Source organism: Sinocyclocheilus rhinocerous, unplaced genomic scaffold (genome assembly GCF_001515625.1).
Source record: "Sinocyclocheilus rhinocerous isolate Xijiao unplaced genomic scaffold, SAMN03320098_v1.1 scaffold1281, whole genome shotgun sequence".
NCBI lineage: Eukaryota > Metazoa > Chordata > Actinopteri > Cypriniformes > Cyprinidae > Sinocyclocheilus > Sinocyclocheilus rhinocerous.
This window is the reverse complement of record NW_015637000.1, coordinates 448702-464454: the sequence shown is the minus strand read 5'-3', so window position 1 is coordinate 464454 and position 15753 is coordinate 448702. Positions and strand designations below refer to the sequence as shown.

The 15753-nt window shown below is 39.3% G+C and overlaps 1 protein-coding gene across 1 annotated transcript in view; it reads left to right on the top strand.

Moving 5' to 3' along the window:
- The window catches only part of kcng2 (potassium voltage-gated channel, subfamily G, member 2), a 40155-nt gene extending 28081 nt beyond the window's left edge, over positions 1-12074 (top strand). Inside the window, exon 3 of the mRNA XM_016563158.1 lies at positions 11118-12074. Coding sequence (XP_016418644.1) covers positions 11118-11954 — 837 coding nt within the window. The 3' untranslated portion in view covers positions 11955-12074. The remainder of the gene's footprint in view (positions 1-11117) is intronic.
- The last annotated feature ends 3679 nt before the right edge of the window (positions 12075-15753 follow it).

The window sequence follows — 15753 nt, the reverse complement described above, 5'->3', positions numbered from 1 at the left end:
GCTGCTTCTACACTAACTGCGGTTACTGAAACCATGCCTTCTTTGTTTGCGTGCACATTTGGGTGGCATTATGCTAATATTTCCACATAGTGAGGTAGATATGTGGGGTGTGTTAGAACGAGCCGTTTTAGGGGGGCGTGGCAGAGTCTTAACTTTGATAAAGAATATCTCTTTGGTTTTGAGACTTTAGTCTTTGCAACTTCAGGGATCTTATCTATGCACAATCAGCTTGTAACACTCCAAAGAGAAAGGAAAACTTGAAATCGCATCATATGACCCCTTTAATCACGCTATGGGGAAACTCCTGTTTACTCTGATACTGAAGCCTGATTTGATCACATTTGTGTAGCTGCATGAACCAATGGCGCTTCAACCCGCCAAGTCATCTCTGAGTGATATTTCATCAGAATTCTCTCCTTCAGCAATCAAGATCATCTCCTCGCTGACTCTGCAAGCAAGAAGCTGAAGAGAAGAAAGTTGCTCAGCCTCCTGCTCGCTGCTGTGAGAAGAGGCCACCGGCAGCGGAAGAAGCTCAACACCTTCCCCTGCGGCCATCCGGCTTTAAAAAGAACACATTTTCGGAGTAAATTTCCACTGTGACGTTGCTGCAAATGTCGCACCACAAGTGTGACTCGTGGAAACCCCTGCACGATGCAGATGGGCACGGTGAGTGCGTCGCCTGTCTGTGCGTCGCCCATCATGGACAGCGAGCTGATCTGCGTTCTATCCAAGGCTGTGGAGGATCTCGGCCTGGCTTGATCGACTCCGGAAGAGCCCACCCACGGCCTCAAACAATCCTCCAGGAAGCGGCCCACCCCGTTCCTTCCATCAGTTCACGAGGAACTTACCAGGATGTGGCACACCTCCTACTCGGCGCGTGTTAATCCCTCCACTTCTGCCACTCTCATCATTGTTGACGGCACTGAAGAACGAGGTTACAGCAAGTTCCCCATCTGGAAGAGGCAGACGCTGTGCATCTGTGCCCTCCATTGGCCCTGGGGTTAAAAGCCCATGCAGCGCATCCATGCAGGCGATCGGCAAGGCCATGGCCAACTTGGTGGTGCTGGAGCACGACCTTTGGCTGAATATAACTGAGAAAACTACTTGTCATCCGGCTTCAGGCTTGGAAAGCTATCCCTGATGTGTCAAGTTGGGTTCTAAACATCATAGAACGAAGTTACTCGCTTCAGTTCGCTCGCAGGCCGCCTCACTTCAGAGGTATTATTCAAACTTTGGTATGGGATAGTGATGCTCACGTTCTCCGGTCCGATGTGTAAACATTGCTTGCAAAGGGAGCCATAGAAACGGTTCCTCTAGCAAACAGCAAGTTGAGTTTTTACAGCTGCTACTTCTGCGTTCCCAAAAAATATGGCGGGCTCAGGCCCATTCTCAATCTTAGGCATCTGAATTGCTCGCTCATGAGACGGCCGTTCAACATGCTGACTTTGAAACAGATCCTCGCGCAAGTATGCCCCAGGGGCTAGTTTATATCGGTGGATCTGAAAGACACTTACTTTCACATCCAGATAGCTCCCCATCACAGACCATTCTTGAGATTCGCGTTCGAGGGAGTGGCCTATCAGTATACAGTTCTGCCATTTGGACTGTCTCTGGCCCCACGCACTTTTACAAAGTGTGTAGACGCGGCTCTTATCCTCTGAGACAAATGGGATTCTGCATCTTGAATTGCCTCGACGATTGGCTGGTTTTAACCAGATCAGAACGGGAACTGCTGCTTAGCCACCTGGAGCAGCTAGCCACGCATGGATTACGCCCGAATGCTCCCTGATAGTTCAGCAGCTAGCGGTGTCTTTCAAGCTGGGAACTTCATGTCCTCTCAGGGCTTTCCAGAGGATGCTCGGACTTATGTCGGCTGCTTCCTCTGTGATTTCTCTAGGCCTGCTCAAAATGCGGTCCCTTCAGTATTGGCTCAAAGCCCATGGACCGTCCCATGCTCGGAGACTGGGGCGTTTTCATCTCAAGGTAACCCACTGCTGCATCAGAGTTGTGGCCCCTTGGAAAATTCGTCCAAGGCATCCCATTGGCACTGACCTCCAGAAGGAAGGTGGTCACGACAGATGCCTCCAAAAGAGATGCCTCTGTACGAGGGAAGACTGGTGTTAGGCTCCTGGTCAAACCTGGAGCAACACTTACACATCAATTGCCTTGAGATGATGGCAGTTTTTCTAGCCTTAAAAACCTTCCTGCCGGCCTTAAAGGGGCACCATGTCCTGGTCTGTTCAGACAACATGATGATGGTAGCCTTTATAAATTGCCAAGGCAGTCTCAGGTCACGCTCCCTCTACAAGTTGGCTTGTCGCCTCCTTTTATTGGCACAGAGCAAACTCCTCTTGCTGAGAGGAGAATGGAGACTATGGAGAATGGAGACTACATCCCCAAAAGGTTCAAATGATCTGGTCTGTCTTCGGGAGGGCAGAGGTGGACCTCTTCACCTCAGAAAACAACTTTCACTGCCCAATTTATTTTTCGAAGCAGTGAGATGCCCTGGCCCACGATTGGCTCAGCGCTCACCTGTATGACTTCCCCCCGGTTGCCCTGCTTCCTCAGGTCATCAGACTTGCAGTCCCTGTCGCTTAAGACTGTCCTCCTTCTGGCTTTAGCTTTGGTCAAGCGAGTGGGTGACCTGCATGCACTGTCAGTCACTGCTTCATGTCTTGAGTGTGGGCCTAACGACTGTAGAGTCGTCCTCAAGCCTTACGTAACCTTGGTTCCCTGAGATAAGGGAATGAACGTTGCATAGGCTGCCATGCTTTAAGGCTGCACTCAAGTTGACGACTGTCGCTTCAGTCAAGATTCTGAGGAAATGGCACTCAGGGCCAACTTATATAGCAGGAGGCTCCACCCTTTTTGGCAGGTTGAAGCGCCATTGGTTCGTGCAGCTACACGAACGTGATCAAATCAGGCTTCAGTATCAGAGTAAACAGGAGTTTCTCCATAGCGTGAGTAACGCAATGCTCCTTCATTTATCTCAGGGAACCGAGGTTACATAAGTAACCGGAGCGTTTTTGTAAAGACACATACCTTAAAATCTTGACAATAAAAAAGCCCAGGGAAACGTTTTAGTTTATTTAAAACGTGGGGCATGTTGTCACACTATATATGGGGCAAAATGTTGCAGTGGAAACCATTTGTTTGAATATGAAAACTAATGGATAAAGAAAGGGGGAGGAGAGTTAAAAGAGGGAGGGAGAAGTAAATTGTTCAAATCAAATCAAATCAAATCAAAAATATTTTAGTTCATTTATTACAATGCCCAGATACTTCTTTATCACACCATTAACAGAAAAATGTAAATAATAATAATAATAATAATAATGTTTGTGTGTGTGTGTGTCCTTGCTTATTTCCTTTGTATAAATTATTTTGTCATGTTTTCATATTGTGTTTTGTTCAACAACTTACCCCTACCCGATATTTAAAAAAAACATTGAAATAGTTTTTTTATTATTAAAAAAAAGAAATAAAATTACAGAGTTCAGCCATTCATAGAAATTGACCCTCATTGTAAAGTTGAATGTTGCCTAAATGTGTGTCGTTGTTTTTTTTTGTTTTGTTTAATTGGTTTACCCATCAGCTATATAGCAAAAATATTATCTTTAATTATGATATATATTTAGTGTTACGTTATGTGTTTTTTGTTGTATTTTGTAATTGTTTTTATGTTCTTATTATTGTCTTTGTGTGTCTTTTGAATTATTAGATTGTCGATGATTTGCCAATTGTGGCACCGCTTGCCAGTGTTTATTGGATGCTCAGTTGGTGGTCCTTTTAAAACACCTTTTCCGCTATCCTGAAGTGAGTTGAGGTGACCATGGACTCCGCGTCAGCCGGCAGACCAAAGATTCTTGCTAGCATTTGTTAATGCTGTTTTATACTTAATGTGTGGTTAGTGTAGGAGAGACATGCCCTTTTGTTTAAATCTGTTCTCTCTGTTTTTGTTAAGAGTAGTTAGGTAAGGTTCTTTGTATTTGTATTTTATTTATTTATTTTGTTAGGTTAATTATATTGATTTATTTTCTAGACTGGTTTTGTTTGTTGTTTTGGGCCTTGGGTCTTTCTGAAGCTCAGTACCACTTAGGGACTGTTTCTCCTCATCTCTTAAATAAATTGAAACTTTCAATATATGGTGTTTTCTTTGGTTTAATTTTTGGTCTGACCATGTCTTGACCATGCCATTGTAGTCACATTTCTCAGTAGGTTGATTTTGTTATAAACCAATTAATGAACACTAAATGTAGAGTTATGCTGGTGCCTGGTTGTGAAAGTAATTATGATGCAGTTGATGCTTTATACTGTTTTATACTGTATGGGGAGAGTGACAGGTAAGGTGAAGTGAATCTCATGCTCAGTGAAGTGAATTAACTGAACATATGCTAAGTAATACTGATGAAATGCATTACAGGTCTCTTTGTGTGTGTTTGTTGAGGAAAGTGCTGGCTCAGCGCAGGTGATCAATCATGGTGAATGATGCACAGCTCATCCTTCTGCATGATGAAGACATCAGATCAGGGCGCTGTAATTGTCTGCTTTTAATTTGATCAGTGTGTTACTGAGAAAAAGAGGAAAAAGAAGCCCTCATCTAAAAATCTTCCCATCAAAGCAAAACGATAAAACCACAACATAAGAGCATTTCAGAGAATTTACCTAATGGACTATAAATGCATTACCTCTGTCACACACACACGCACGCACACACGCACGCACGCACACACGCACACACACACACACACACGCACACACACACACACACGCGCACACACACACATACACACACACACACACACATTAGCCAGTATCAAGGTAGTTGTTAATATTACATTATATTATTATATTATAGAATGAAAACTAAATATAATTTTTATTTTGCTAACTGAAATATAAAAACTAAAACAACTTGAAAAACTAGAATTAAACATTACATTTTATCATGAACTAAATAAATATTATCATGATCTATAACAAAAACTAAAACCATAAAAAACATTTTCATTATTTGAAACAAAATAAACATGAAATGAAATAAAATAAAATAATAATAATAAAAAAAAAAAACTCAAACTTATTTTATTTCAGCTAGTTGCAAAGGCAACATTTCTAATTTTTTTCATTTTAACTTGAAGCGCTAAAATCACTAAACTAGCTAAAACTAATAAATAAAACTATATAGACTATTTTTTAAAACATTTTTATTATTTTTTGTTTTTTAAAGAACAAAAACTAATAAAAATAACAAACTACACAACTTTAAACTTAAAGCAACAAAAACAGAATAATTTAAATTAATTAAAAATATTAACAAAAACTATAATAGTATACCAATAACACCATATCCCACTTATTTTACCGCTGCTTACTAACAAATTAACTTAAACTTTTTATTTTATTTATGTTAGTTGCCAAGGCAACATTTCACATTTTTTGTTTAGTTTAACGAAGTACTAAAATTACTAACACTAAACAGACTAAAACTAATAAATAAAAATCAGAGGTGTAAAGAGTACCTAAAAACCATACTCGAGTAAAGGAGTAAAAGTTGCTAATATCTTTGATACTCAGTACAACTACAAAGTACCCGAAAAGATACTCAAGTACAGTAACTAATTACATTTACTCCAATACTTTACACCTCTGATAAAAATTAATAAAACTATATAGACAAATTAAAAAACAAAGTTACTAAAATATTAACAAAAACTATAATAGTAAATCAGTGATAACACTACATACTGCTTGTTTTTCTGCTTCGAACTAACTAACTGAATGAATGGATGGATGTATGGACATGAAATATTGATTTAAGTTGAAATGATTTTGTTATATTAGAGGAAAGAGCACAGGTCCTACAAGAGCCATGAAACTAGCACTATGTTGAAAACTGATTGCCTGGGGCATCTGACAATGATACAGTTTAACATTAATATATTTGACAGTTGATCAGAATCAAGTATTCCAGCGAGTTTAACTGAACTCTACAGAAACAAAATACACAAAAACTAAACTAAATCACAAACAGAAATAAAATATAAATAAAAAAGACAACTATTACATCTTTGAACAGTGCGCACTGTAAAATGTATTTCACAGCTTGTGAAGAAAAATGGGAAATATCAAAAATACACACATTGGATTACGGATGACTGTTTCCACATGACTCTGTGCCAAATGTGCCTGTAGGAAACTCAGATTTAACACACTGCTGTTCATATGACAACCTTCCCTCAGACACACACTCACCAGGGACGTGCAGAGAGTATATATATATATATAGAGAGAGAGAGAGAGAGTGGTCAAATGTTTGGATACATTACTATTTTATGTTTTTGCAAGAAGTCCCTTATGGTCATCAAGCCTGCATATATTTGATCAAAATTTTAATATACTTTAAAATATAATTTATTTCTGTGATGCAAAGCTGAATTTTCAGCATCATTACTCCAGTCTTCAGTGTCACATGATCCTTCAGAAATCAGTATAATCAGTAACTAATTACATTTACTCCAATACTTTACACCTCTGATAAAAATTAATAAAACTATATAGACAAATTAAAAAACAAAGTTACTAAAATATTAACAAAAACTATAATAGTAAATCAGTGATAACACTACATACTGCTTGTTTTTCTGCTTCGAACTAACTAACTGAATGAATGGATGGATGTATGGACATGAAATATTGATTTAAGTTGAAATGATTTTGTTATATTAGAGGAAAGAGCACAGGTCCTACAAGAGCCATGAAACTAGCACTATGTTGAAAACTGATTGCCTGGGGCATCTGACAATGATACAGTTTAACATTAATATATTTGACAGTTGATCAGAATCAAGTATTCCAGCGAGTTTAACTGAACTCTACAGAAACAAAATACACAAAAACTAAACTAAATCACAAACAGAAATAAAATATAAATAAAAAAGACAACTATTACATCTTTGAACAGTGCGCACTGTAAAATGTATTTCACAGCTTGTGAAGAAAAATGGGAAATATCAGAAACACACTCATTGGATTACGGATGACTGTTTCCACATGACTCTGTGCCAAATGTGCCTGTAGGAAACTCAGATTTAACACACTGCTGTTCATATGACAACCTTCCCTCAGACACACACTCACCAGGGACGTGCAGAGAGTATATATATATATATAGAGAGAGAGAGAGAGAGTGGTCAAATGTTTGGATACATTACTATTTTATGTTTTTGCAAGAAGTCCCTTATGGTCATCAAGCCTGCATATATTTGATCAAAATTTTAATATACTTTAAAATATAATTTATTTCTGTGATGCAAAGCTGAATTTTCAGCATCATTACTCCAGTCTTCAGTGTCACATGATCCTTCAGAAATCAGTATAATATGCTGATTTATTATCAATGTTGGAAACAGTTTTGCTGCTTAATACTTTTTATAACCTGTGATGCTTTTTTCAGGGTTCTTCGATGAATTAAAAAGTAAAAAAAAGAACAGCATTTATTTAAAATATAACTTTTGTAACAATATACACTACCGTTCAAAAGCTTGAGGTCAGTATTTATGTTTTATTTTTTAAATAAATTCGTTTTTATTCAGCAAGGATTTGTTAAATTGATGAAAAGTGATAGTAAAGAATTATATTGTTAGAAAAATCTCTATTTTGAATGCTGTTCTTTTTAACATTTTTTATTTATCAATGAACCCCAAAAAAGAATCACAAAAAAAGCAGCACAGCTTTTTCCAATATTGATAATAAATCAGCATATCAGAATGATTTCTGAAGGATCATGTGACACTGAAGACTTGAGTAATGATGCTGAAAATTCAGCTTTGCATCACAGAAATAAATGATATTTTAAAGTATATTAAAATAGAAAAACATTCTTTTAAATTATAATAATATTTCACAATATTACACCTTATCTATATTTTTTATCAAATAAATGCAGGCTTGATGAGCAGAAGAGACATTCATTAAGCTGCATAATTATCAAAATTGGTAATATAATAAAGTCCTTTCACATCACCATTTCGCCAGCCTACACTTCACATAATAGGCCTGTAGGGGCACTTGGGCTTCATTAACTATGATAGTTTCATAAAATAGTAAACGGTGTATCAATATTCACTTTCACTGTGTGGAAACGAGCAACATGAACATTCTGCTTAGTATCTGCATATGTACTTTAACTTGGGAACACCACAAATAACAACTAAAACATTCTCTTCGTCAGCTCTTTTCATTATTAGGAAATAATCACATTGAATTATACCTTTAAATATTAATGTAGTTCATTAACTGCTTGCAAAAAACTGATTATTTCAGGGGAAGCTGGGGATCATGCAGGGCTTGTAAAGAAAATGAAACCTTTTATAAATTAGACAGTTTTCTAACTGCCTGTCAGATCCGTGACGGGAAAAACAGATTTGTCTGGATGAAGCTCATTAATACATTTCAATCAAGGCTTCAGAGTGGATTGATTATTTTTTCCCCAGAGTAATTTGTAATTAAACATGATCTGAAGGATTGTACAAGTCTGTCCCCTCAGAAACAGCGTTATGCGTCAAACAGCTCAAGGATGACGTAAAGGTCCGCTGTGGAATTCTTGCAGAAATGCCTCTCTGATCCACTAATCAGGTTGCAGTATCTGTGTCAGTAATAACGTATTAATGAGTTATTAGGATTTTTTCCCCTGGTTTTCAGTCCTGCTGCATAGAAGCATGTGTGCCACCACTGCTCTTTGCTGAGGGGGTGTTAAGTGTATTGTGTTGTGTGCTTTACACATACTGTAGCACTGAAGCCAGACTGATCTAAATTGTGTATGTATTGTTGCCTCATGCACAGTCGGAGAATTAAAAGTCATTTAGAGTTGCCTTAAGTTTCTTTTTGTCCTGACACTGGTGGGTGGCCAGTTCTGGGCACATTTGCTGTTGTTCCATTCTCTCTCACACATACAGAGTTCTGGCATGAGACTCTAGATGGCGCAGTCCAATAGGTCTAACTCAATCTGACCTAACGACATCATTATCACATGGCACAGCTGATTGGTTCTCTCCTGTATCGGTAGCCAATGAGCTCGCTGCTCAACATTCAAATATATGACTAGTGCTTGCTGTAGCAGTTGCAGCTTGCTTCAGAAACCCTCCACCTTCCCCAGCTCCACCTGTATAGATCGGCTATGAGGTCATTCATGTATGCTTTATGGGGGTTATTTCATGTATGTTATATTTGCAGCAGCAATATTTCTTACATGCTCACAGCAGCATGTTGTGGATGTATTGGCAGTAGCAAGTCTCGGTACTTGCTCTGCCGCAGCAGCAGTGTAGCAGATCTATTCCGCCAAAACCAAATACATTAACATTCCGCCAATCCCTCCGAGAGTTGTCATGACAGAAATTTAGTGATGACCTTCACTGCTCTTCAGAGTATATTCAATGTGTTAAAAATGCTATTAAATCTGTCTGGTCTCCAAGAAACTTGTCTTCAGCATTCATGAAATTTTTTTGTCTTTATGATTACGAATTACTCAGAAAGTACAGTTTCCCAGAAACAAGTGCATTTATCTGAAATCAAGATGCAGACTTCAAGTGGATGCTAGTCAAGTAATTACGGTAAAAGTCACTCAAGTTATACAATAGCTTTTGAATTCTCTAATTTTTTTAATGAATGTGTTTGTCACCATTTGGATTTAAATAAATACTGAAGAGTCTAGGATTCAATCGTTATTGCAGTGATCAATATATTTCTGGCATGTTGTATGTTTTGCAATTCTTTTAACCCTATGCAAGTGCATAGCTTTTCATTTCTTAAACAACTATGTCGGAAGACGAACCCATGTACATATTCCAGGATGACAATTTCATGATTCATTGGACCTAAATTGTAAAATAGTGGTTCAGTGAGCACGAGGAATCATTTTCATGTAGGAATTGGCCACCACAGAGTGCTGAGCTTAACCCTACTGAAAGTCTTTGGGATGTGCTGGAGTCGACATTGTCAGTACAAGATCTCAACCAAAAATGAATGCAGCTCTTGATGGAAATAAATGTTGTGACATTGGATAATAGTGTCGAAACAATGCCACAATGAATGCATAATGTTATTGAGGCTATTACAGTGTGCAACTTTTTTTTTTGGACAGGCAATGTAAAGTCGACTCCAGCACATCCCAAAGACTTTCAATGGGGTTAATGTGAGGACTCTGTTGTGGCTAATCTTTCACAAATTGAGCCTGATGAATCTTGGCATTGTCATCTTGGAATATGGACATGGATACGTCTTCCAACATTGTTTTTGAGAAAAAAAAGCTACACATTGCATCAGTTAGGGTTAAAAGAATTGTTGCCAAACAAACAACATGACCGAAACATATTAATCACTGCAATAATGAGTAAATCCTAAAATCTTTATATTTGCTTATTTAAATCGAGACAGCGCCTTTTTTTTTTGGCCAGGCATGTGTACGTTGCCTCATTAAGTTTTGATTAAACAACTGGAGTCACATGGATTACTTTTGCAATGCCTTTATGACCTTTTTTGTGCTTGAAAGTTTTGATTATTTAGACTTTCGATAAAGGGGCAGAAATCTATCAGGTTTTATTAATATGTCTGTGCTCTGAAAATGATGAAAATGTTCATTTTCAGAATGTTCATTTTTAGCCATTTAGCCATTTAAACGGATGTTAGAATAGACTAAGAGGTTGGAAACTAAAAGTGAGGACACAGGAAAAAATTATAAATTGATCACCAATTAAAACTATAAAAACATGAAACATTTCGAGTAGTAAAGAATAGTAAAAAAAGAAGAAACTGTAACCTGGAATATTGCTTAATGACAGTTTTTCCACATCAGAAGTGAGTGCAGCACCCAGAGACAACAGAATTATTTAAAATGTACTCCTATGTCACACTTTATTGTGATATTGTGACAAAGAAAAGCTAACGGATATGATTTCCTTCTTGTAGCATAGTGGGTTCAATATTTTATCCAATATATTGAGACATGCTGCATAATGACCCTCTGAAGACGGTGAATGGAGACTCTGAATGACTTCAGAGGTTTGACAGAATGTAAAACCCTGACCCTGAGCTCAACTGACGTATGTTTTCTTTCGCAGGGTGAGTGCTCCCAGAGGTGCTACAACATCTTTGTGCTGGAAACAGTGTGTGTGGGCTGGTTCTCCCTGGAGTTCCTGCTCCGTTTCATCCAGACGCAGAGCAAGTGCATGTTCTTGCGCACACCCCTCAACATCATTGACGTGGTGGCCATCCTGCCCTATTACATCACTTTGATAGTGGACTCAGTGTCCGTGAGCGACCGTCCTGCCGGCTCAGGAAACAACTACCTAGAGAAGGTGGGATTGGTTCTGCGAGTTCTTCGAGCATTGCGGATCTTCTACGTGATGCGTTTAGCACGTCACTCTTTGGGGCTGCAGACACTTGGCTTGACCGTACATCGCTGTACTCGAGAGTTCGGACTGCTCCTGCTTTTCCTGTGCGTTGCCATGGCACTGTTCTCTCCGCTGGTCTTCCTGGCGGAGAGCGAGATGGGCGCCAAGCAGGAGTTCACCAGCATCCCTGGGAGCTACTGGTGGGCCGTCATTTCAATGACGACGGTTGGATATGGTGACATGGTTCCACGCAGCATTCCAGGCCAGGTGGTGGCGCTCAGCAGCATCCTGAGTGGAATCCTGCTCATGGCATTCCCAGTCACATCCATATTTCACACTTTTTCACGGTCCTACCTGGAGCTTAAAGAGGAACAGAATCGGGCCACACGGCACAAGCCCGATTCACAAGACAGCACCAAGTCCCAAAACAGTGAGGATTCACAGGACACTGACAGTTCCATACATAGAATCACAGAGACCACCGCAGTCAGTGCGCATCACCGCAGATCTGTGGCTGTGGCAAGTCAAGGAGCTCCACAGGTCAGGAGATCACTAAAGTCATAATGCAAACAGCTGACTGTAATCCTACAACCATGTACAAAGATGAGCTACAGGTGAGCGGCCATAAATAGTACCTGTATAATCAGGTGTCTTAACAATAATAGACAGTGGGAAAGGGACATTAAAATGGACAGGTCTGTATGTCCAAAGCACAATTATTGAAAGTGTTTGTTCACCATAAAATGAATGTTCTATGATTTACTAACCTTTATGTTGTTCCGAATGCATATGACTTTCTTCTTCCATGGAACACAAATGGAAATGTTTAGCAGAATGCTAATTGTTTCCATATAAAGAAAGTGAATGGAGTCTGGATCTATAAACTCCAAAAACATTTTTTAAAAGTCGTCCATATGACTCATAGTATTATATTCAAAGCTTCCCAAGGCCATAAGGTAACTTTGTGTAAGAAAATGATGCAAAATGTAAGTTATTTGCTTATTCTTCCCCTCATAACGCATATTGTACTACACCGATCCAATTGGGATTCGAGCCAGCGTCAACCGGCATGGGTGGCAGGCACACTAACAAGGATGCTAAAGGCTGCAGCTTCTAGTGCTGTGTGCCTCTCGAGGTTTGGAGAGTGAGATATACCTGCACAGCTATCTAACACCTGGCCTCCGTTACACTCACTGCCTAAACCTCACTCCCATCTGTGTCACGGCACCAATCCAACTAGTCCTACTTGCACAGTTCCAAGAAGAATTCGAACCAGTGTTAACTGGCATGGGTGGTGGGCATGCTAACAAGGATGCTAAAACCAGCAAACCTTAACACACTGCTTGAGGCCAGGGCTGTGAGGTTGATCTGCACAGCTATCTAACAGCTTGCCTCAATACACTGTCAAAACTCTACCATTCGGGTCACGACACCAATGTAACTGGTCCTATTGCACCACTGACAAAGAGAGGTGGCACTAACAAAGATGCTAAAACCAGCAACCCTTAACATGCTTCTTGAGGCCAGGAGAGTGAGGTTAACCTGCATAGCTCTTACTAGCTTGCCCCTGTTACACTCACTCGCTAAACTTCACTCCCATTCGGGTCATGGCACCAATGTCACAGTATGGTAGGCGGGTGCTTTAACAAGGACACTATGAAAATATCTTGAGGCCAGGGGAGTGAGGTTTACCTGTGTAGCTCTTACTAGCTTTACAGGCACCGCTCTGAGAGGGATTCAAACCAGTGTCAGCCAGCATGGGAGGAGAGCACACTAACAAGGCCCTTAACGCAGTGGTTTTTAAACCCTGGGTTGCGACCCTTGGGTCTTAAAAAAAAGAAAAAAAACGAGACTTCGAAAAATGGGTCGCCAGGATAATTTAAGGAAAATGTATGTATGTAACAGTTCAAGTCCCAGGGAAGAAGGAGGCGGGAACCAGCAAACTTAACTTTAATAACTAAATAAACATAAACAACAAAACGAAAGTTAGCGGCAGCTGCCTCACGGCAGAATCCAATGTGTATTTGTGTTTGCGCTCTGTTTTTGCAGCGTTGAATATTGTAGACAATCACAGACATATTACAGACATGTTGATTTCTGGGGCGAAATGGCCAATCAGATGCGTTTCAGTTTGTCAGAGTCCACTCACCGTTCAAAACGCCAGAGTTTTTGTTCAGTCCTGAGTTCTGAAAACTCGCGATTCCTCTCATTATAATGAACAAAGTGTAGGCACAATGTAAATAAGAAATTAGGCTAATTGTGCCATGTAGAGAGATTCATTGATTATAGCGGAATTTTCTGACATTGCGATAAACTGAAATGAGTGACAACTTTTTAGTGATTAAGGGTGCGCTCTTTGCATGCTTTCTTGGCTATATATAGTCTAGAATTTGAATAAAAGTTTTGTTTTTCATGCTAAGAGGACCAATGAGGCGTGAATGCTGCAAAGTTTCGGAGGTGCATTGACTGACATAGTGATAATCATAATAATGGACTGGACAAAATATGATATGTCAAAATAGATGTGCACGAAGGCTAAAGCACCCTCACTAATTTCAGAAGCACTGACAGTGATTTGGTTCTTGAACAGAGCCTGATCCTTCCGGAGCTCCTCCATGGACCACAAGGGTCTGTGGCGCATCTATCTATCTATCTCTTTATATAGCCTATATATATATATGGGTCTCGTCAATTTAAAAAGACAAAAATAGAGTCGCTCCAGGGGAGTGAGGTTTACCTGTGCAGCTCTTACCAGCTTGCCTCTGTTATACTCACTCCCCTGAATTTCACCCCCATCTGGGTCACGGCACCAATATAACTGGTCCTACTCACATCATGCATGAGAGGGATTCAAACAAGCATCAACTGGCACTGGAGGAGGGCAAGCTAATAGGGACGTTAAAACCAGCAGCCATTGATGCACCTCTTGGGAGCGAGGTTTACCTACACAGCTTACTTGCTGGCCTCTGTTGCACATTTAATCCCATCCGGGTAACGGCACCAATAAAACTGGTCTATCAACTGGCATGGGTGGTAGGTGCACTAACAAGGACACTAAAAACTAGCAAGCCTCTTGAAGCCAGGGAAGTGCGGTTTACCTGCATAGCTCTTACTAGCTGGCCTATTTTACATATGCAGCAGTTCTAAAGAGATTTGAGAGCTCAACTGTCTCTGTCCCCATTCACTTCCATTGTATGGAAATGAGCAGCATGAACATTCGGTTAAATATTTCCTTTTGTGTTCCACTGAAGAAAGGCAATCATATGGGTTTGGAGTGGTATGAGGGTGACTGATGACTGAATTTTCATTAAGCTGGAGTTCCTGGTCGATGGATGCTCCTACCTGTGAAAACTGTATGACTGTGAAGATTGCCATTTTATTTTGCATTCACCTTTAAGGTAAAATAAGCCTTTCTCTGGTGTCAGAGAATACAGTGTTACACTGTTCAAAACAGGCTATTAAACTTTAATTTATGCTCCTATATAGCTGATTTGCAGTAACTATGTTTATGAAAACACATTTACACACATTTCTGTATAGCTCTGCTTTTAGATGCCATGGTCTCAGGATCTGCCGGTTGTAATCAACAGTAAAATACCCTTTAAAATAATAAAGGTTTCTTATTTTCAAATCTTGAGTGCTGGTTTGTAAGCTAAATATATATGTAGATTCAAAGAAAAGAGATTCATAAGAAAGGAAAGTGGTCTTCAACAGTCCTTAATTTTTCTGTTTTCATATTAGAACAGATGGAATTACTCAACCCATAAAGTCAAAAATAATTTCACTACTAAAAACAGTATTAAAAGTACCTTGGTATTACCATACTGTATGTCTTTAGACATTGTACAAGGGTATTCTTGACTACCATGTAATTACCATGGTATACCAATATAGTAATCATTCAATAGCATGGTATTACTATCTAGCAACCTGCAGTAGGTTGAATATATTGAGTCCAGTATTGTGTCCTGAACATCTATTCCTATAAGTGATTAAATATGTGTGACAGAGGGTCAGATTGTTGTGGTAGATAAATTCTTATTGATTCCACTGAGAGCCCTGCGCTCATAAAGGCATTGAGAGGCCACGTGTGCTGCCAGTACAAACACTGCTATTATGACCACAGCTGTAATGAATGCACTCTCAGGTTTCTATTTGAATAAAATTGGTTCAATGCCTGTATATTATACCATGAAAAACAGGCTGAAATGTCCACAGCCTGAGACTTCAAGAAAGACTACAGAGCAATAATGGTCAAATGTCAACCCCATTTTATCTTTGGTATTCGCCTTATTGGGGATAACAAAAAACAGTAGATGATGTTGTTTGGTAAATTATATTATTATTCTTAAATTCTAACATT